This window comes from Kwoniella europaea, chromosome 1 (genome assembly GCF_036810445.1).
Source record: "Kwoniella europaea PYCC6329 chromosome 1, complete sequence".
In the NCBI taxonomy this organism is placed as follows: domain Eukaryota; kingdom Fungi; phylum Basidiomycota; class Tremellomycetes; order Tremellales; family Cryptococcaceae; genus Kwoniella; species Kwoniella europaea.
The window spans coordinates 14921769-14943991 of NC_089487.1; the positions used below are offsets into that span (position 1 = coordinate 14921769).

Sequence of the window (22223 nt, forward strand, 5' to 3'; positions counted from 1 at the left end):
TTTTCAGAAATCAGAAATCAACGTTGGACTTGAATTACCCTCGCACTCGGAAATATGCGGGGAAATGACCCTCACCGTACAGGAAAAACTGCTTGTGGCATCCCCTCAAAAAACCAATTTACGTAACTTGCCAGTCACGTTATTCAATCAACGCGTGTCATGTCCATGTCAGGGAGATCAAGTGAGTACAAAGTCAACAATAAAAATCAACAATCATCAACATCACAACAATCTCGTCTTGCTTTTCTATAGCTGGACACTCATATTCCATATCTTGACAAACTCCTACCTTCATCTGGTCAAGATGCAGAACCTCGACACACGACTGCAGTCCTTCAACACAATCGCAAAACCCAAATCAAAGGTCAAACCGGGATTCCCACTGACAGAAAATACCCATCCTCAACTTACACCGGATCTGCTATCTCAAGCTGGATTTTATCATACACCGGGGTCGACAGAGGAATCATGGGATAACTGTAAATGCTTTATGTGTAATTTGGAACTGGGAGGATGGGACGAAGGAGATGATCCATTTGAAGAACATTCCAAGAGGGGTAATTGTGCTTGGGCAGATATGGTTTGTAAGGTTAAGATTGAGAAGAGGAAGAGAGATAGAAGTGATGGTGCTTATACGTGAGTGTGATCGAACTGTAAATCTTTGTCAGTGCTCGATCGCTGATGAGGTCGATACAGGACAACATACGGGACGGAAGAATCTTTACCTCAATCGAAAGAGTCTGCATTAATAAGGGAACAAACATTCAAAAAGTGGTGGCCTCATAAGCAGAAATCGGGATGGTTGCCAACAGTGAAAAATGTAAGATCGTCTTCTACCATACCAGCTACATGTTACTGGAAACCTGTCCCCTTTTTCGTTGCTGATACATCTATTCAATGTCTATAGCTCGCCCAAGCAGGTTTCATATATTACCCTTCTAGCACCTCGAAAGATACCGCCATGTGTCCGTATTGTGAATATGCTGTAGAAGGATGGGAAGCAACAGATGATCCTTGGTAAGATACCTTTCAATTGTTTCCATTCAAACAGTGGCAACAGCTGATATGCGATGTAGGCAAGTACATCAAAGTAAAGTCCCCGACTGTCATTTCTTCAGAGCTGAGTTAGCAAATGGAGGACCAAGCAAGGACAAATCAGTGAATACTATCCTGCCATTGATGGGCTGTTCTTTAAGCTGATCTGAATATAGACCAAGGCTGCTGCTAAACCGAAGAAGTCTGAAGCTTCCAGAAGGTAAGTTTAGCTGGAAACAGCATGTGGGATTATGTTGAAGCGCAGCTGATTATTCATCGTGATATACAGGACAAAACGAGCTACTACAGCTGCTTCTCGGTCTGTCGTTTCCGAACCAGAAGAAGAGCCTACTCAGGCGACCGACCTTCCCTCCGAATCAGAGTCAATCACCGTATTGGAAGGGAATAATGCTAAGAATAAAGCTACCAAACCTCGTTCTACTACAACAAGGAGGAAGACAACTGCTCGAGGAAAAAAGAAGGAAGACACAGTGGAAGTAGAAGCTGAACCTGGAGCTGAGACTCAAAACAAGGAGGTAGACGAACCAGAAGTGATAGTGATTGGGGACGATACCATAACTTCAATATCTCAGACTCAATTGCCAGCAACGGTAGCGGAGGAGGAAATACCAGTGGAAGATAAGGAGAAGAAGGGAAAAGCTAAGAAGGCAACTAAAGCCAAACCTAGAGCTACTACCGCCAAATCAAAAGGAAAGAAGAAGAAGGTTGAGGAGCAGGAAGGTCAAACGGAGGATGAGGTGGTTATGCAAGAATCAGAAACTGAGGCGCAGTTTGGAGAAGAACCTGAATCAATGCCTCAACCTCGATTACGGCAACCTTCCAAACCTGCTTCTCAGAACAAATCATCATCTTCTAAACCATTACCACCTCTACCTCCAGCTAGTCCGACATCTCCCAGACCGTTATCCCAATTAGATAGATTCGCCAATATACCTCCTTCGTCACCTATCTTATCAGTCAGCTTAGCCACACCGAACCCCAAATCTCTATTACGGTCTACTCAACCCTCATCAGCCAATAGACCATCACCTCATTCTCAATTATCTAGAGAAGCGTTAGATAGTTCTTTAACGCGTGGTGCGATAGAAGCTAGAAAGGTGATGGAAGATCTCATGGCTTCTCCAATAGTTAACACGGGAAGTATGAATGACCGGGAAAACATGGGCGAGGGAAAAGAGGAGGTGGTGAAATTGACGGAAGAGCAGAAGAAGATGACGTTGGAAGATCTAATTAGGACTGAGATGAAGAATAGGTATAGGGAGATGCAGAAGGAAGGAGAGGAGATGATTGAAAGGTGGGAGGAGAGAGCGAGGAATGAGAGGAAGAAAATTGAAGCTTTATGAGATGGAGTGTTGAAGATGGTTGAGCGATAGGAAGGTGTTGAGCGGGGATTTTGGACTGTCTATGTATCGGAGGTAAAAAAGAGGATCAAGGTTAGTCTGTACAGTAAACATCTGGATATCTATCATTTATTGTATGTATTGTTATTTGTCCATCTCAATCTTAGCCTCAATCGCTTCAACTTTACTCTTACAACCACTGGGGACTCACCGTAAGATTGGACCCTGGCGAGTGCTAGCTAACGATGAGTGTACATGTACACGGGCATCAGGTTGGTCTACCTTATGAGCGTGCATCGAAGCATTACTACTTATTGTGATTATGGACATGTGAAATAATCAATCTCAAAGACATATGACAGACCAAGTCATTGCTGATCATCGGACTGGATGGGATGGGCGATTTACCTTATTGACCTCTGGAACCGCCAGAGCCAGAGCCAGAGCCAGAACCAGAACCACCTTGATAATCGGGATGACCCATTGGTATGTATGTACCACCAGTCGCTACTCGTTGAGGATGCCCTCTGGGTATATACGTCGTTGGACCAGCGGTGGCAGTGGTAGTGGCACCACCTGCAGTACTAGTTGTACTACTGGTGGCAATGGCGGTAGTAGTAGTAGGAGGATATTGAGAACTTCTAGCAGAAGCCGCTTGAGAAGTATATCCGGGAGGAGCAGAACCAGCGGCTGAATGTTGTGATGTTCTAGCTGAAGCCTGTCGAGATGTATATTCAGGAGCGGCAGAACTTAAATCTGAATATCTCCTAGATGGAGTAGGGGCCCCTTCGGAATATGCTCCAAGGTGACTCACACGACCGGCTGAAGTATCGGTAGAACTTGACCAACGAGATTGCATATTCGCAGGAGGTTGCTGTTCTTGTTGGTTCTGATCTGGAGATTGGTTGCTGGACATGATGAATATATGTTCAAATTCAACTCAATTGGTTGGCGAGGTCGGTGTAGTGTTGTATACTTTGGATTGACTTAATGAATGAGGATGAGGATGGAGAATTGAATATCTGATATTTTGACAAGATGTAAAGTGGTATTTATACCTTTTTCCAATACTTGGCATACGAACAAAAAGCTACACGAAGGCTCAAGAGGTATATGTTGCCTTCTTCAACCAGGTGCTTTATCTAGCAGTTCGTACATCGGTAAATGTGAAAATGTTACACAAAGCCCGATACGATATCTCGGCTCCACTAGGATCAGAAGGAAATATCATACCGTTTACTCGCATTTGTATAATCGAGTTAGGCGAGATTAGAAATGTTCATTCGGGACTTTGAGTTACACAGAAGGCAAGGGACCAAATGATCGAATCAGACGGCTAGATGGTAGCCATACTCGGCTTTTCGTTTTGTTCTGTTCTGATAGAAGGATTGATCTATCAAGACAAGACCATTGGTATTGCCAATGAATCTTCGCTGTGCGCATGTTATACGTTTCTGTTCAGTTTTGATATGCTTTCCTTTCTGCTTGTAAAGTGTTGGTTATTAGCAATAGCGGACTCACAATGAGCCCGAGGCCTTCGTACCCTATTCAGCACCCAGTGTGTTTTCGTGGCATGGTGGTTGATGAACTCAGAATACCAAAATGCTTCGATGGGCCATTGCAATTAGAAAAGGCCATCATTGATTTATCGGCCTTCTCAAGATAGAAGTACCCCATCGTGTTTTTGAGGCCGTGATTTGTATTTCGTGTTACAATTTAGGTTATCCTCATGAGTTCAGTTCCAACTTCTTTGGTGGAATCTGCGAATAGGACTCCTTATCCCGAGCGGGTTAAGACCTTCAGAGATGTGCTTAGAAATAAGTTTTACAGCACTGCAATGACATGACAACCATCATTCAAAACCAGCTCCGGTAAGATCCTTTCTTTCAGTTGAATCATCAAAGGACGTCATTTGACGGTTCTGCCTGGCTTACCTCCCTATGGACTAGTTCCAATCGAGTCGATTTTGCCCTTCTATTCGTGATCTACCAACATATTGCCAAACCAATCACAAGAAACCATGGTGTTTGGTAACAGCATACCCACCAATCGAGAAGAGTCAGTATATAATTACTGGACAGACCGTCAGACCAAATACATTTCAGATGGAACGGTCGGTCCAGGATCGATTCCCTCTTCTGCACTTCCCGAACGGTTTTTCCCCATCAGACAGGATCATTCGGTATATCCTAGGAGTCCTCGTCCTCCTATACTCCCGTCAGATATAGACGATGTTGATGATGAGGAGGAGGATAATCCTAGGAAATTGAGAGTTGGAATTTCGTCTTCAGCTTCGAGGAAGACAGCCACAGTGAGTGAAGAGCGGACGAAGATGAGCATGGAGAAGGATGACGCAAGTGAAGCAAGTATTACGAATGGTGATATTCGGACTGATAGCCAGGGTACAGATGCGAAGAGCAAGAACTCAGATAAGAATGATAAAGAGAATAAGAAAAAGGAAGAGAATAATACAAAATCGGAAAGATCCGATTCGACAGTATCATCGAAAATATCGACTAATACAGATCAGCCCTTGACAAAAAGTGGTTCTAATTCTGACAGTAGGGATACTGTTAGATTTGGTTGGAAGTCTGTACCTGTCACTACGATCAGTATACCGAATACGTCGTAGTATAATGAACGTTATGCACACTGTGCTATAGTTACACACCTATCACGAAAGTCTTACTGCTCATTGTATCAGGAGTTACACGGTCGATGCTATGTAGGAAGCACAAATAAGATACGATGTCATATTCCCTCTCGAGTCTTGCAAGTGGAGGTCGGACGATTGATGAATAAGTTAGAAAGTCACTCATACCTTCAATTAGCTCGTTATGGATATCCTGTGCAAAGAACATACTCAGATTGACCCCAACGATGCCACCTAAACGACCATTGAAGCGACGAGGGGAAGAAGATGACCGACGACAGTCTAAAAAAGCAGGGAAAAATAAGAGGGAGATCACGTATGACACCTATGATGAAGCTTTAGATGGTGAGTTGATGCGTTAACTCCGACGGGAAACATCGAGCTGATGGGTGGGCAATAGGAGGAGTGGAGATGGAAGAGAAAGGTGAAAGATATAGGGATGGTGATAAAGTGAGTGATTCCAAATGTTTATCTCATCAAGGATAAATGTTCACATTATATGTATAGGCCCAGCGGTTCTATGAACGAGCGGTAGAATTGTACGAGAAAGCATTAGGATCCTCACAGACATATGATGCGGCCTACAACCAGTGGGTCGGACGATGAGCGACAATAATCAAAGTATCTGACATATCCGTGTAGGGCAAGAGCATTATATACATTATCAGCCTCTTTCCTCCTCCCTCCAACCTCTTTCGCACCCTTGCGCCGTTCCATCGAATTATACCGTCTAGCAACGACACTCACCAACTCGCCTTTACTCCGTATGGACGTTGCTTTTAACTTGTCGCAATCATGTTCATCCCTCGCAGATATACTGGAAGATCTGGATGTGGATAACACCCAGATAGACGAAGTGAGGAAGCTGAGGGAAGAAGCTAGGGATATTTTACAGGAAGTTATGGATGGACAGGAGGAGTATCTTCGAGCGACGAGCGAAGAAGATGATGTGGATGAGACCGAGGAGGTAGTAGATGAGATGGAAGTCGCTCCGGCTGACTCTGCTCAGGACGAAGGAAGAATGCAAGTTGATGGAGATAAAAGTAAAGATCAAGATCAAGAGGAAAATGAAGGAGAAGGAGAAGGATCATTCGAAACTCATTTACCGACTCGTTCGACATATATCGACACTGTCCTTACACTCATCGATATTCATCTATCGCTATGGACATCCACCACCGAACCCAAAACGCCAAGTGAAGAAGAACAAATGACCGTCAGACAGATTTTAGATCGTGCGGGCGTATATGCTCCACCGGGTCGACAAGCTGAATTAGACTTGTGCGAGGTGAAGGTACTGCTGGGTATGGATAGTATAGTATGGGAGATATATAAGAATCAAGCTCATCCTAATATGGGATTAGAAAAATCGTTGGAAGGTGCCATAGCAGCCCTTACAGCGATATTAGGAAGTTTAGATATAACTCCACCTGAAGATTTGACTGTTCGACCGGAGATTTTGACGATACTTAGTGATACACATATGGAAATTGCCAATAGGATGTTGGTGTTGAATGGACAGCTTCCTCCTGGACCTTCACCATTGGCTCAACAAGCTTGGTATCACCTTTCTCAAGCTACCTCCCATCTCACCACTGCTCTGGATATACCCACAAACGCACTGACTCCAAAGGCATTCAAACCTTCTGTTCTGCTTAGTTTGAGTAAAGCGAGTTTGAGAAGAGCTAGGTTGGCGGATATACATGAGACTGCTAAGAGGAATGTGGGACAGTTGATGGATAATGCTTTTACGTATGCTGCTAGAGCGGGTGAAGGTTTGGGAGTGAAATTTGTGAAAATAGATGGAGCTTTGACCACAACGGGTTCAGGGATGAGCCTCAGTATAGGTGGTACGATGGGAGGTGGGCAGGACTTACCATGGCAGAGTGGATGGGAGAATGAATTGTTGATTAGGAACATCATCTTACATCAACTTAGGAATGGACTGTATGCTACGAAAACGGATTTAGTACCTGAAGAACAGGATAGACAGAAGTATGGCAGTGGATTACAGAAGGTTATGAAGAAGTTGAGTGGATTGAAAGGAGAGAGAAAACTAGGTGCAGAGGATGTGAAGAGGTTCTTAGCTGAGATAGAGGATGAGGAAGGTTTGATAGAGGATTTGGAGAAATTTTGGTGGAATGAGCTGTTTGTATAGGAAGATGAAGGGGTTGATACGATACTACTTTACTTTGATCATGTTGTCATATCAATGTCATATCATCAAAGAAAGATGCCGTCGGAAAGGAGTTCACACGGTAATGGAGTGTTTTTTTGGGTGTAACACACAAATACTGTACGGACACAGCTTGTATACACTGACAAACACAAACGCAAACACATCAAAATACACTTATGCTACAACAACACTACAGTAGAAAACTAGAACCATGATCAGTGCGTGATATGTTTCCTGAATGAAACGGACACTGACTTTATCCCTTTCACCCCTTTCTACTGCTGATCGTCGTCAAGATGACATTGCATACTGATTGTGTTCGTTTGTGGCTTAAGTGCCTTTGACATCTATCGTTAGATTGTTAGATCTCACTAACAAGGGTGAATGGACACTACAATTATCCCCGATGATATCGAAGGAAAGGGGTAGTTAGTATGTGATGTGTGAATGATCCATATCGATCACTTGCCGCTGTACAAAAGAAAGGACGTCATCTGATGTTTACATGTTGGTGTGATCGTGAGAACTAGGTATATGAGTGTACTACTCTTGAAAGGAACAGGTGTACAGTAGAGTTAACTTCGTTCTCGCCCCCTTGTTGGAAGTGATATAGCGATCTTATCTATATCTGCTCGAAAGAACAAAGAAGCTCAAACCAACAGACAAAGAGGAAGAAGGAAGTAGTCACCCATATACCCCTATCCCTTACTCCTTGTGGCAAAGATGATCTGAATGATCTGGAATATGTCCACGATCACTACAACAACCACCACACAACATCAGCCATTCACGTTGACGTTGAGTACGAGTCATTTCCCACCTTTCACATTCACAGCTTCACCTACCAAGCCCACCCCTTCACCCTCATCCCGTTTGACAACTACACCCACCTGTTCTACATCGACACCTTCTCGACATATCAATCAGGAAGACATCTCAAACTCACAATCATCCCGTACGATAGGTAGGGAAGGTACGATGTCAATGGACAGAGATAGATTATCGATCGATACTTTCACTTCTGTTATAGAGAGGGATACGGTGTATTCCAGAGCTAGTAATGTGAGTATCTGGTTCTTGGAATTGCCTGGCATAACCCCAAATGTTCCTCGCTTTAACATATCATACATGGGCTTTAGGTTGCGTCTATTCTTAGATCACTTGGACCATCGACATCGGAACGAGAACAGGGTATAAATGCTCTGTGTAATTATATAGAAGGAAAGAAGGGGAAGGGCAAGAACGAAGAGGAGATAAGAAAGAAAATGAATGTATTGGAAAGTATGGTGAGTTTGGTCAATGAAGTCATTTCAGCTGTAAATGGTTGTTTGTAAGCGTGGGACTGACCTTCTGTGAATTCTGTAGGTACCTGCAGATCTTGGAGAAATATTTGTGAAAGGTAGGCTCTCCTCTCCTCTCGCTCAGATCGACGGAAGATGACTAGATCTCAACATCATCCACCCCTTACAATCATCGCAGCCTCCCTTCGATCGGGTCTCGCACATAAGACCACCCATCCCCCACCTCCCCCCATCCCTGTACGACCGGTACATCGTTCTCGTCTCTCTTTAGCTTCCCTATCAAGCATCAGATCCTCCTCTCAACTTCCACCACCACCTATACCCCCCATCAAGCCCGCCGAGGAAAGTCCCAGACCCGATAATTCGCCAATCACATATACCTCACCTTCTTTCACATTTTCCTTCTCTCCAGGTTCGTCTTCCTCATCCTTTGCCAAAGGATCGAACTCAAACTCGGTTTTCGAATATGATTGTTCTTCTTCTTCTTCTACACCTTCGTCATTCTCTTCCCCACCTCCACTTACCTCACCCTTTTCTCCCTATACATCTGTACCATTCACTCCATATTCCCCGTTCATTCGTGGTCATGCTCTGACCACATCGAGTACCTCTTCGCTGGGCAGAGCACCTACTTTACTTAGTCCTCTGGCTATTGGCGGATGGGGCAGATCATGGGAAAGACCATCACCCAGCAGCAATAACAACGACAATGATGATAGATCGTCTTCGAGGCAGACGATGGTATTTGATGGAATATCATTGGAAAATTTCCCAAATCCACCGGATCATATCCCCTCGTCATCCAATCCTTGTCCCGAGGAAGAAGGCAAGATGGATACTCATTTTGAGAAACATATATTCACTAGGGAATTTCTCGATACGAATAGGCAATCGCGGTTTTTCCACGTTGATATTGATGATACGACGCATGATTTATCACCTACAAAATCCACTTCACACAAATTAGATCAATCTTGGTTATCACTCAGTATATCCGATGCGGATGATAACTCTTCAGAGGGATTACCAAGTGCTGGATTGCCTAGCTCCACGCAAACTTCCGCTGGGAGTGGTAGTGGGAGTGAGGCATTCGAATGGGATAGGATTATACAGAGTCAACTGACGATGAACATGGGAATGGACGATGAGAGGACCGTAACTGGTATTGAATCTAGTAGATGGTCGGCGGTGATTTCCAATGTTGATGAGGTAAGTTTCGATAGCAACCTCATGGCTAGTTGATTGATGAATATGCTCTCTCTCACAATCTACAGATCACATCATCACAAGATCGTTCTGAACTTCTCAAAGGTCCAACAGAAGCCTCGTTACTTCGAGATGCATACCTTGTAAGTATCTTATCCACATGAATATCTCTTCTACTGCATATGTGTTCCGTGGCCCCGGGCTGATGAATCGTTGCCTTAGTGCTCACTGCAGAGCATGTTACATACCCCACCACCGATGGTTAACTTACCAGGTCCGGAACAAGGTGATTCACATACTATATTGATGGCTTATGCTCAACCTACGACGGCGTAATTATCTATCGATACAGTACACCCTGCATGTGTGAAGTGGTTGAACGATTCATTTTAATCAGTCATCAGTCGGAAAATGCTTTTGCTGCTTACTTGATACTGCATAGTTCCATCGGTTCGTGTATATTGTAGAAATCGTACTGTACATACTCGTTGTCTGTGGCAGACCTGCAACGGTATTTGTATTTCTCACAAAAGACATATCTAAGACCGTGTTATATTGAGGAGCGGAAGGTATTTTTGACAAAATAGTAGTTTATAGTAATTCTACATTATGATGTTGTGATGATGTGATGAAATAATGATTGTATGATTTAGTATACAACATGATAAACTAGATTAGCTTACATTAGTACAAAAGTAACCACCATGTATCTTCTAAACCATATCCATCATCCCCTTCTTCTTGTATCGTTCTCGGCTGATGGTATCGCTATCACCCCATCCTAATCTTCAATCTTCAGGTGAAATCCCTTTCGGCGGAGCATCCATCCATCCCGCCCTTTTAGCCAATTTATTTAAAAACCATCCGCTCAATCCCCAGACTTCCAATTTTTCAGATGATTCTCCGTTCTCTTCTAATCCTATTGTCCGATTTGGATTCTGGTCAGAACCATGTCGATCATCTCCCTTGACTTGCTGCTGCTGCTGCTGTTGTTGTTTGTGTTGATTTAAGAGATAATCTTTACAATCTATTCTGTAATAAGGCTTATTCAAATCTAATCTGAAGTAATGTATGGACAGCTTGCTTGGATCTTGAAGAGCGGATAGAGGTAAAGTTATGATGGAAGATACTTCCTCGGGATTTGGGGTGAGGTCGGACAGAGGGAGGGAAGGAAGGGTTTGGGGGATGGAGGGGAATGGTTGAGGATCGGAATGTATGAATCCCTATATGATCAAGAGGTGCGATCAGTATGTTATGCTGCTATGACTTGCACAGTAGTAGCTTGTCAATATCCCTTCTCTCAAGGTATGTGCTGGAAAAGAAAACACGCAGATTTCTTTCTTCTACTTGCACTAAACATAGAAAGGAAAGGATTCAGATTCATACTCACGACAAAAGGCCACACTCTACTTTTATTACCTAGACTATACTCTGGTTCCAACATACCTAATATCTCGACGTGAGAGGGTGGTATGGCAAGTTCTTCTTGGGCTTCTCTCAAAGCTGTATGAACGAGTGAATCGTCTGTCTAAGAAGTCAAAGTAAGAAAACAGCGAGTCAGCATAATTCCAGGTCTGACGATAAACTCTTGATCCTTGACCAAACTGTACATTGGTGAGACATATGATAACTCACCTGATCTGATTTCCCACCTGGAAAGCTATCCAACGATCATTCATCATATCAGCTTTACCCTCCTTTTTCTCATTGAGAACTCACTCACCTTACTTCCCCAGCATGTACCCTCAACCCCCTCCCTCTTACTTCCATCAACAGATGCGGCTGATCACGTATATTCATGAGCGGTATCAATATAGCAGATTCGCTTATGGGTTTACTCGATCGGACCGTATGGGCAGGAAGGGGTCTAGGTAGATTGGGAGGGATGAGGGATCGTCGCAATGTACGGAGGATGGCTGTACAGAATGGTTCGAGGGGTGTGGAGGGGGACATGTTGACTTAGCCCTGGAGGGGAGGTGATGTAATTGATCTGCTGAAGCAGTCTAGTGTCTAGATAAGTGATCAAGCACACCCAACACCCAACATTCACCGCTTCCTTGTACATATGCGAATACGATTTGTTTACGAATTCGAATAAATCCTATACGCTCGGACCGTCTCACCGGCTCAATCGATCGAGGATTCAACCGGGGCGGATGCAGCGTGGGTGCGGAGACCCCCGGTTACAGGTTAAAGCCGAAAGCGAGTCTTTGGATTGACGGTACTCGTGGGTGCCACGTGTCAAGTAAGGAAGAGGAGGTTCAAAGATGGAATAGGTCCCTTTCTGTCCTTTCTGTCATCCTAAATGCCAGCAGTATAAAGCAACAAGACGAGACGACATCAGTGAGGATATAGTACAGATCATAGAAGAGCCAACAACGACAGTACCACGAACAAGCACGACGAGAAAGCGACCCAGTCATACGAATACATACCAAGTCAAACAACCAATCAACCTTCTTGATTCCTCTTGTCCACGACCACACACTCTCACTTCACCGGATCCACAATGTCATCTTCTCTCACCGAAGAAGAACAGCAGCTAATCGACTATCGAAATGCGACAAATCTCAGATCAGTCAAGCGAGCAGACCCATCTGTAGCTCAGATATTGGAGACGAGCGTTTATTCGGTGATTTATCATTATGATGAATTAGGAGGGAAATGGGAGAAACAGAAATCGGAGGGACCGTTATTCGTCGTACAGAGGTGAGTGAGAGTGTCATATCAGACTTGTTTTCAATGGATGATCAGTACAAGCGCATTTTTATAGAGGATTTCTTGGAATGTGATTCGATGGTGTAAGGTTTTGCATCCCTACTCACAACTACGCTTGATATGGGAGCTATCAATGGAAAGACATCTTCTTCATACTTACGCTGAGATACTCTTTTCCCCACATAATAGGGACAAGACCCCAGAATGGTCGTTGTACATGTTAAATCGGCAAGGTCTGAAGAACCCCGCTATACCTCTCGTACCTGGTGAAATGAAATTGACGGTCATTGATCAAGGGATGTTACAAGTGGCTCGAAGAGGTGAAAGTGAGTTTACGTCGATCCGCATACAAGTCGTCATATTCTAATGACAAGTCGAACATCGCTCTTAGAACAGCGGATAGGTATATGGTTTTCTGAAGGTCCTGATGCTGTTGAGAGATTCAGGAGGACGGTGTTAGGGTAAGCCGATAATCTGGTGCATTCCTTTTGCAAGATAGCTGACATCGCTGTAGTATATGTGGAGAACCCTCCAAACGGACCGATCTGCCGTCATCCCCCGCAAACTCAGCCGCTCAGCCTGTCCCTCAGAACGAAGATGGCTTATCGAGATTATTCGCAGGACTCATGAAGGTATGTTCAGCTTTGTATACTGTAACCACCTCATATGCTAACTCGATATCCAACACACAGTCACCACCAATACAATCACCTCCCGTCCAGCCAGCTGTCCCTACCCCTCCCACCCAGACGACGACGATAACGACCACTACAGTATCTACGACCAGTCAACCGATTTTAACTGCCGCTACCGCTCCACCACCTCCTGGACCTATACCCGTACCTACTCCAGCAGACCCCGCCTCTACCCACGCTCATCTTCCCATCTCTCCACCGGCTCCACCAACTCCAATCCAATCTCCACCTGGTCAGACCGCTGATGATCTCTTGATGAGCATATTGGGCTTAGCTCCACCTCCACCACAACAGCAAGCCTCTCCCCACCAACCACCACAACCGTCCGGACCAGAATTCCAAAATGGTCCTCCGACTCACAACATACCTCCCGCACCTTATCCACCCGTACCTGAAATTCAACAATTCCCAATCGAGCAGTTCCCACCTCAAGTGCAAATGCAACAGTACCCACCACCTCACCCTCGCCCTCATTTCCCTCATGGTCGACCGACACCCCCACCTCAGGTCGGTCAATACTCACCAGCTAGTCAACCTCAACAACCTCAACAGATGTATCATAAAATTGGAGATGCGACATTCGCCCAGACTGCAGCTACAGCAGCTGCAGCTGCACCTTCACCTTCGACTTCTAATGCTTCACCGGCGGTATCGTTCCATACCCCTGGGAGTCATACACCTAATTTGAATGGATATAAGAGCAATATGGAGTCAAGAGGTATAATAGCTGAATCGTTCGTTGATGGATTACAGAGGAGAGAACAACAGGAGGGATTGAGAGTTGCCGGTATTGGATTAGGTAAAGAGGAGAGGAAGATGGAATTCAGAAGGAGAGTAACGGATTTGATCTTGGTAAGTTATCTACAAAGATACATGAACAAACTGGTTTTGTCACTGGTGCTGATGGTTTGTGATGATGTAGTCGGATGAGAGGTTTGTGGATGAGTTGTGGGAGAGGTATCTGGATAGGATGAGTAGAGCTGCTCAAGGTGGATAGAATGGGTTTATGGGATCAGGAATCACGATGACATGGGTGAAAGGTGACTTATTGGCGGTTGAAGTGGAGTTCGAAACACACTCAGATGGAAACATGGCGTATAAGGCGTTAGATAGTAAGTTTATGAAGGGGGCGGAGAGCATGGCGGAAGAAGCGTGACGGTGGTCTATCATCTTTGGCTCCATGTTATAGGGTACTTCTTTTTTACTTTTTTTTTTTTTGGAAGTATATGATAGCATCGCGAATGCGATACTATGATGATGATATGATCTCTTGATCATCTCATCCCTTATGCATCTACCAATATGATGATCACTCGAGTTTGCAGACTATTAGTCTATATGAGTCTCCCACTTTTCACTGGTACAGCTGAAACGCGTGTTATCTTTCTGTTTACTACGCGTGGATAAGAAGAAGACTGTGCTTCAATTATGTAATCGAGTCTCACTCCCTCATCGCTATCACTCTCACTCTCACCACTGACGTTGATCCGAAACATCCTCTTGGTGGTGGATCATACACCGTATACTATATACCATACTGCTCATCATAGCAACAACCATACTAAGCATAACCTACTAGCGAGAAGCCTCACACCCACTCAGAAACTTCGACTTCTTTAGACCCTTCCACCACCTCTACCCCTCATCCAACCTGGAGTACTCCTCCAACGACCACCCATCATGTCTCTCCCTCTCCACCTTCGATCATACCGCGAGAAATCCAAGGACGAGCTCACCCGCGATTTCTTCAACGTCCCTCTACAATCTTCTTTACCTGGTCCCTCTGATCCACCCTCGGTGGTGAAATTGAGGGAAAGACCATACAAGAATGGTCAAGAGGAATTGCAAAGTATGGATATAAATGCTGTAATCAGTGTGGAAGGTAAAGAAGAAGTTTATGTGAGTTGCCTCCTACCATACACAAAATACAAACTTATGGATCATCAAGATACTGATGTTGTATTGTGGACTTTCGTGGTAGGCCGGTCGACTAAGCTTGTTACCTCCCTTCTTATGTTTCATAAGTCTTGATAGGAAATCATGTAGATATACGATTCCTTTATATACCATTAGGAGGGTTGAGAGGTGAGCTCACCATTCAATTGGATCTCGTCTACTTCACTTAATCTCTTTCGTGTCTTCTCACACTAATTATTGATTTCATGTCGCCCGCACAGACTCAACTCGAGAGCAGGTGTATTCGCTTTATCACTTGCAACATGGCATGGGATGAGAATTGTGAGCTACTTCTTCTTCCTCAACGATTCGAAAGCAATAGCTGATATCGACATGCTGTGACAGATCCTTCAATTGACATCACTTTTACCGACTGCCGAGCATTTTGCGATTTTATTGAGGGATGCATTGAAGTCGCAGGTGAGTGCAAACCTTGTCAAGCATCATCACATGAATCCCACCTTCAACGGCCCTTGACATATCCCATTCAGGTCGCTGAGCGAGCTAATCAACGTGACTATTATTATCTGTCTAGCTTTCCGCAATGAAACAGCTCAAACCGTTTCTCCCCTCGCTCTACTCCGAATACCTCCTATCCTCGCCTGTGTCAACAGCCGCAGCCCAACAGCAGACTGACCACTTGTTATTGGGTACGGAGTTAAATGAGAAAGCTGGTAATGTCGGTACGGAGGCGGAAAGCGATCTGAGGGGACCGGGAGGAGAAGGTAAAGGGATATATCAAAGAGGGTTAGGTGAACAATTTGGTTTCCCAGGTGATGCGAGGAAAATGAGAGAGAGAAGTAAGATGAAATTGTGGAGGGAATATTTCATGAGTGAGTATGATCTTGCAGTGCTGGGATCCGTCTTTGCCCAATCTTGGAACGTCAATGTTGCGTCCGAAGTTTTGTAAATTTGGGATTTTGCTGATATTTGCTTTTCATACAGTTCACGGACGAAATCTCACTTGTAAGCTAAAATCCTACGACCGCCTTCTTGGGCGATGCAGCTTTCTAATATTGTCAATAGTACTTCGTTATCCACCTTTCCAAAGATTACTTCAAGTTGGTCTGCCATCGAGACTTCGAGGTGAATTATGGGAAGTCATGTCTGGTTCCGTCTGTGAGTCTGTAAAAACCTCAAACCATCATCTGATGTATCGTAATGCTGATTGACCATATATTCCTTTTAGACCTCCGATTTGCCAATCCGGAAACATACGGATTATTGCTTTCCCAAAATGCTGGGAAATCCTCGCAGTCCACCGACGAGATTGAAAAAGATTTGAATAGATCTTTACCTGAATATAAAGCTTATCAATCAGAAGAAGGGTTAGCTAGATTGAGGAGAGTGTTGGTAGCTTACAGTTTCAGAAATCCTGAACTTGGGTAAGCTGCATCATACCTCTTCACCATTGTCACCAGCTGACCAAAGTACCAACCCTGTAGTTATTGTCAAGCTTTGAATATAGTCGTTGCTGGATTACTTATGTGAGTTAGCTAGGTTGTCCATCATATGCAAGAATCAGCTGATGGTGTGTATATCTAGATACATGTCGGAAGAGCAGGCTTTCTGGTTGTTGGAAGTACTATGCGATAGGATATTACCTGGGTACTATAGGTGAGCTAGATCTTGAAGCCTCAGTGGCTCGTTAGCTAATCACCTGTGGCAGTCCCTCAATGGAAGGAACATTGCTCGATCAAAGAGTGTTCGAATCGCTCGTACATCGATGCTTGCCTATGATTCAAGAACACTTCGTCTCGGTGGATGTGCAGATCTCGGTGGCTTCGTTACCGTAAGCTTGCTGCTCAATGATGAGCTGAAATGTTAGCTGACACAAAAGAACCTACAGATGGTTCTTGAGTTTGTATATCAACTCAATGCCGCTCATTTTCGCTTTCAGGATTGTAGATTGTGTTTTAGCCATGGGTGTCAAGGTATTATTCCAGATCGGTTTAGGTGAGCTATGCGGGACGCATCAGCGAACGATCTAGCTCATTTCTGTTCACATCTCAGCTGTTCTCAAGATAAATGGAGAAGCTTTGCTCGAAGTGACCGACGATGGGATGTTCATCAATCTGATGCGATCGTATTTCGCTACTATTGGTGATTCCGCTCATCCCGACCATCCAGATCCTCGAGTACGGGCTATAACCAACTTCCAAGAGTTGCTGGTTGTTGCATTCAGAGAATTCAACGTGATCACAGACGAAACTATCACTGCCGAACGAAAGAGATTACGAGCAATAATTTCCGATGAGATCGAGAAGTTCTCTAAAAGAGCTGCGGTTAGGAACTTGAAGAACATTGGGAAATTCTCAAAGGAACAAATTGGGATAATATACGATCATTATTTCTCTGCTATCTGTTCACCTGAAGCTGGACCGTCGACCTATCCTGGAAGTTCGCCTTTGCCAGGAGATCAATTTGATCAACCGAGAATACAGGTTGATGCTCAAGGTCGAGTGGAAACTAGGATCGATCATAGGACGTTTAGAGTCTTTTTATCGCAGATTGCTACTTGGGCGAGAGAGGAGACTGTTACGACGAATGCGTTTATACAGAGGACTGATCGACGAGTGGCGGACCATGAGTTGATTGATAGGTCAGTTGAATTTAACCCGCCGTGGTATGAAGCTGATCAGTGGCAACAATTTATAGATTGTTCTTCGCTTGGGATTCGCAGAATCAAGGTACCTTGTCGTTACAGGATGTCGTATTGGGTTTGAATAGGGTGATGACTGCTGGGTTGATGGAATCGATAGAATGGTTCTTTGAGTTGGTAAGTTAGGTAATCTTTTAACAACAATTGGATTTTAGCTAATGTGAAGATTTAGCATGATAAAGATAAAGATGGGTTCTTGACTAAAGATGAAGTCATCCAATTATCTGAATCATTACTGGTAAGCTGATCCTATATACTGCGACTCAAAAGCATAGCTGATGATAGATGATAGTTCATTTTCCGAAATGAACCTGGAGACATCTACCTTGCAGCAGTATCGAAATTTATATTGAACGCTTATGAATTCGGAGATGCTACTGCGCCAGAGGGAAGTGTGGACGAGAAAATACCTATACATGGTGATAGGGAGACTGCATCAGGTGCCAGAGAAAGATCAGATTCGTCGGCAGGGCCGCATAATTTACCTTATCTCAGTGAGCTGCCACGTACATGGACCTCGTATCATAAGATTTTCAGCTGACAAAGTGATTTTTTGCTTAGATCTCGCGACCTTCCGAATGGTTGTGCTTGCGGACGAGTTACTTGAAAACTTCTTTGCAAATGACTTGACGGCTTCGTTCCAATTGGAACAGACTGGTGATGAAGATTATCATCAAGCTCATCAACGACCTGAAGGACTATTGGGTGGATTGATGAACCTCGTGGTGACTAATGAGTGAGTTGAGCGCTGTCTCAGTTGATATTGTCCGTGGTCTCGGATTCAGCTGATACTGATATTCTGTCGCAGGAACAAAAACCGATTGAACAGACTTGCCGATGGTTTCGGTGCCGCTCTAGGCAAACACGCCGAATGGAGAAAACCCTCTCTAACCAAGACTGTCGAGTCGTCCACTTCGTCTGGAGACTTGAAAGCTAGAGAATCTCTCTTAACGCCCGCTCAACAAGCTGCACAATTCCAACGACCTACACCCCCCAGACAAAGATCTTCATCGGCAGTCTCTCAGGCATCTACCAAGACGGTTGAATCTACCACTACGATCGGCACACCTGATGAGAAACGTTCTCTGGCAGATGTAGAAGCCCGATACAGGGAAGAAAGTCAGATGGTGAAAGCTGCTCAGGAAGCTGTGATGCACCGACCTAACTTTGCGATTGACGCTATTGGAGATTCTGATGATGATGGAGAGGGAGAAGGTGATGATGTGATGGATGAGGTTGAGGCGTTTTTGAAGGCTCATGGGGATGATGATGAGGGTCTGAAAGGGGAACAGAAAAAGGTAGCAGAAGGTGAGTCAATCGATGGTCTGGATGATGCATTACTCTATGACATGGGAAGTAAAGTAGAGGCTGATTCTCATTGTTGGCCTTGGAATTGATAGATCTCCTCAAAGCTGAGCCCGTGGGTAAAGGGAAGAAGAAAGATAGTTCTTCGGCTTCAACTGGTAATTTAGTTGATCTGTAATTCAAGATGATTCAACCGATCTGAACATCATAGACAGAAACGAATGGGATCGGAATGATAAACCTATACGAACGATCGACCTTATCTTCTTGTAGCTTGCCATCCGCTTTACTATCATGACTTTGTATCAATCCCACATTCCTCTTTCCAGACAATGAGACAGACCTACCTCGAACATCTTTCTTCTTCATGTAATATAGATGAATACATTGTCCTTAGCTCCATATCTTTTCAATTTGTTCATTTTGGCGTTTTCTCTCCTCTCAACCTTGTTTTAATTATCTCTTGATGCCTTTTAATGCAATATATGACTCATTGGACCAACAGCGTTATTTGCTCGGTCACGTAAGACAATGCTATATGATATGCATGATGCTACTGAGCCTGCAAATAGTATGTACCGAGGATGAATGTACAAACGTATTATATATGAACATACAAGATATCTGTGAATTGTTGAATTGATCTGGAAGTGGCTATGACTATGATGGAGGTGAAAATAATCGTTCAACCTTATCGTGAATTACAACATCTTTTCCTTGCCATATACAAATTTCATATGCGAGCATCAGGAGTAGTTGACCTAGGAAATCGACCAATGCCGAGTGGATTGGTAAGGTGTATGAGCTAATAAAGTGAACGATCAGCAAATCTGAACACTTTTCATCTGTGGCTGTTGTCGTATATTGTTGGGCATGCTTGTTCACTCACTCTGGATCTAAGTCTTTGGACCAGAAGAACAGGGTCATCCAATGAGCCAACACTAGCGATATACCGGTCTGCAAAGAAAACCCCAATAGTCAGCTTCTCCCGTAGGGGAAACTCCATCGAATAGCAGCTCACAGTCAAAGCGTAACATGCCCAACCTGCTAGTCCCAAATTGATATCTATCCATCCTGCCCAACTTACGAATCCCAGGAACGCAGCTTGGCATGGGAAAGCAATGAGGTATAATGTCATAGCGCTTTGGAAAGGTGTCAAGCCGTGATGATTTATACTGCTGCTTGAAGACGATAGGGTTTCGGAATGCGGTTTGGGATGGAGTAGTGTATGAAGCGAGGTAGAAAGTCTATTGGCGTGGATGGCACCGATCGAACCCGTTAAACCTTTTTACACAGCCACACCAGAGATATTCAGTATATTCGCTTGGGGCATTGTTGATGTGACCTCATAGGTTACTCACCTGTCATGGAGATAGCCAACAATGCAAAACCACGGTACTTCCCTACACCTTTAGCTAGGACCATACCCGTGCCACTTGAGATGAGCATTGCGCCAATCTATTGCGACATTTATAGGCATCAGTGTCAGTTACCGACTTCAGTATTGATTGTGTTTGAAATAGCAACTATGAAAAGTGGATGCAATCCATTCGAACTCACCAGAGGCACCCATCCACCTTTAGCTACATTCTTGACCCATTCATTCCTCATCACTCGTCTAGTGAACCATCCAGCTGCTATTGACATGACGATCACCGCTAGTAGCGGTATGACAGTGTCCATTGCTCCTACTAGTGCTGTACCCAGTAAAGCGAGGACGAAGAGGGTAAGCAAGTCCCCGAGACATGCCGCAACGGGGGGTGTGATGTTGTCTATCCCACACGGAGGTGTCAGCTCGAACGTATGCGAAAAAGAATATATTCTCGGTTAAGTCAGATATGAGTACTAGGAGGGACTGATTACTCACCAGGATCAGCACCCCACCATCTAGCCAGAACGATCAAACTACTCATAAAACTCCCCAGCACTGCTGACGATATCCCTGCTGCGCCCATCCCTGTAGCCAAAACCATTAAAAGCTGCTTGAATCCCGGTCTGGTATATCCTTCATGCCACTCTTCACCAGCCATCGATAATCCTGGATCTTCAGGTTCGGGCGGTGCGATCACTGTGGTGGTATCTCCAGATGACGGTGAATCACCTAAACGATGGATGGTGATCCATCCTAAGAAGAATGAAATTACCGCTGCTAGACATGAGATCAAGAGCGCTTGTAGACCCAACAAGGTCAGATTGGCCATGATCATTTTCTTTCTGGTGGATTTATGATCCAGTTCACCTATATTGGCTGAAGTGCCTAATCTCGCTGATAGACACATTTCGAGATTTCCTTTGAGATTACCTATCATCGGAACGAGGATGAATAGCTCGTCGACACGGCGGAAGACTCGCCATCTTGCGAGATGCTCAAGTAGCTCGCCGGTGAATACTAGTCCAATCAGCGAGAGGAGTAATGAAGGCGTTGACTGATTTAGTGGAAAAGAATCATCAGGAACTGCAAGAGTTACCAGTAGCTCTATAGGGAAATTGGATACCATGACTCACTTCTAACAAGAGACTCCTTAAATCCCTCCATTTACCTATCCCCTTCAAATTGGTATTCCGTATTCCATCGTCCGGTTCAGCATAATCCATATCCAACCTCCTAGATCGTATAGGTTTATCCTGATCTTCATCAATTGATATCGAGTCTGACCTTTTGATATATTCCTCATCCTTGTCCAGACTGTCATTCAACTCATACTCTTCGGCCGCGGCTATCCTCGTATGGTCTCCTTGCCTCGTACCTCTCCCTTTCCCTTTCCAAGATCCATTAGACATCTGCGGAGTAGTACTCCCCTTCCAAGTTGGAAAAGCACTTTCATCCTCCCCCTTATCCACTCCTATACCCTGTCTCGCCGAGGAGCTATTCGAAAATCCCTCGTTCTTCCTACTACTACTACCAGACGAGCCCTCTCCTAAATCGTCTTCATATACCCTTTCATAGTTGTTATATAAGTTATCGTTGGATGATGAGCCGAGAGTCGCGGAAGCCAGTCGTTTGGCTTGTCGATATTGTTCGGAGATATCTCGCTTGAGGATCGGTGACATGGTGTATCTTTTGGATGATACCAGCGGACAGTATGACTCTCGAAGCTCCTGCTCAATGTATGCTCCAAGAATATGTTTACTGCCTGATTGTACAAGATGTC

At 44.4% G+C, this 22223-nt stretch overlaps 9 protein-coding genes across 9 annotated transcripts; 6 read left to right on the forward strand and 3 right to left on the reverse strand.

The window, feature by feature from the left end:
• Positions 1–304: 304 nt before the first annotated feature.
• V865_005698 (uncharacterized protein) lies at positions 305–2399 on the forward strand (the record flags this gene model as incomplete). The annotated part of the gene is made up of 6 exons (XM_066229467.1): positions 305–636; positions 697–820; positions 908–1017; positions 1077–1158; positions 1212–1255; positions 1325–2399. 6 exons carry the CDS (start codon positions 305–307, stop codon positions 2397–2399), a joined length of 1767 nt encoding a protein of 588 aa, XP_066085564.1.
• Positions 2400–2805: 406 nt separating this feature from the next.
• On the reverse strand, positions 2806–3312 carry V865_005699 (uncharacterized protein; the record flags this gene model as incomplete). The annotated part of the gene is made up of 1 exon (XM_066229468.1): positions 2806–3312. One exon carries the CDS (start codon positions 3310–3312, stop codon positions 2806–2808), a length of 507 nt encoding a protein of 168 aa, XP_066085565.1.
• Positions 3313–4416: 1104 nt separating this feature from the next.
• V865_005700 (uncharacterized protein) lies at positions 4417–5028 on the forward strand (the record flags this gene model as incomplete). Its single annotated transcript, XM_066229469.1, has 1 exon — positions 4417–5028. The coding sequence occupies one exon, from the start codon at positions 4417–4419 to the stop codon at positions 5026–5028; it is 612 nt and encodes a 203-aa protein (XP_066085566.1).
• Positions 5029–5276: 248 nt separating this feature from the next.
• Positions 5277–7207, forward strand: V865_005701 (uncharacterized protein; the record flags this gene model as incomplete). Its single annotated transcript, XM_066229470.1, has 4 exons — positions 5277–5394; positions 5450–5499; positions 5557–5639; positions 5692–7207. 4 exons carry the CDS (start codon positions 5277–5279, stop codon positions 7205–7207), a joined length of 1767 nt encoding a protein of 588 aa, XP_066085567.1.
• Positions 7208–7972: 765 nt separating this feature from the next.
• On the forward strand, positions 7973–10071 carry V865_005702 (uncharacterized protein; the record flags this gene model as incomplete). Its single annotated transcript, XM_066229471.1, has 6 exons — positions 7973–8290; positions 8368–8514; positions 8594–8627; positions 8708–9738; positions 9804–9878; positions 9970–10071. 6 exons carry the CDS (start codon positions 7973–7975, stop codon positions 10069–10071), a joined length of 1707 nt encoding a protein of 568 aa, XP_066085568.1.
• A 452-nt stretch (positions 10072–10523) lies between these two features.
• Positions 10524–11688, reverse strand: V865_005703 (uncharacterized protein; the record flags this gene model as incomplete). The annotated part of the gene is made up of 4 exons (XM_066229472.1): positions 10524–10958; positions 11126–11263; positions 11371–11395; positions 11459–11688. The coding sequence occupies 4 exons, from the start codon at positions 11686–11688 to the stop codon at positions 10524–10526; spliced, it is 828 nt and encodes a 275-aa protein (XP_066085569.1).
• Positions 11689–12244: 556 nt separating this feature from the next.
• On the forward strand, positions 12245–14145 carry V865_005704 (uncharacterized protein; the record flags this gene model as incomplete). The annotated part of the gene is made up of 6 exons (XM_066229473.1): positions 12245–12444; positions 12643–12779; positions 12845–12914; positions 12968–13085; positions 13146–14000; positions 14071–14145. 6 exons carry the CDS (start codon positions 12245–12247, stop codon positions 14143–14145), a joined length of 1455 nt encoding a protein of 484 aa, XP_066085570.1.
• Positions 14146–14828: 683 nt separating this feature from the next.
• V865_005705 (uncharacterized protein) lies at positions 14829–19249 on the forward strand (the record flags this gene model as incomplete). Its single annotated transcript, XM_066229474.1, has 19 exons — positions 14829–15047; positions 15130–15233; positions 15326–15386; positions 15450–15524; positions 15640–15937; positions 16050–16070; positions 16131–16223; positions 16294–16489; positions 16550–16591; positions 16650–16721; positions 16774–16896; positions 16954–17060; positions 17118–17706; positions 17763–17883; positions 17939–18004; positions 18059–18260; positions 18328–18502; positions 18575–19074; positions 19167–19249. 19 exons carry the CDS (start codon positions 14829–14831, stop codon positions 19247–19249), a joined length of 3147 nt encoding a protein of 1048 aa, XP_066085571.1.
• Positions 19250–19731: 482 nt separating this feature from the next.
• V865_005706 (uncharacterized protein) lies at positions 19732–22122 on the reverse strand (the record flags this gene model as incomplete). The annotated part of the gene is made up of 7 exons (XM_066229475.1): positions 19732–19876; positions 19961–20028; positions 20093–20355; positions 20433–20529; positions 20632–20843; positions 20939–21497; positions 21577–22122. 7 exons carry the CDS (start codon positions 22120–22122, stop codon positions 19732–19734), a joined length of 1890 nt encoding a protein of 629 aa, XP_066085572.1.
• Between the last annotated feature and the right edge of the window lie 101 nt (positions 22123–22223).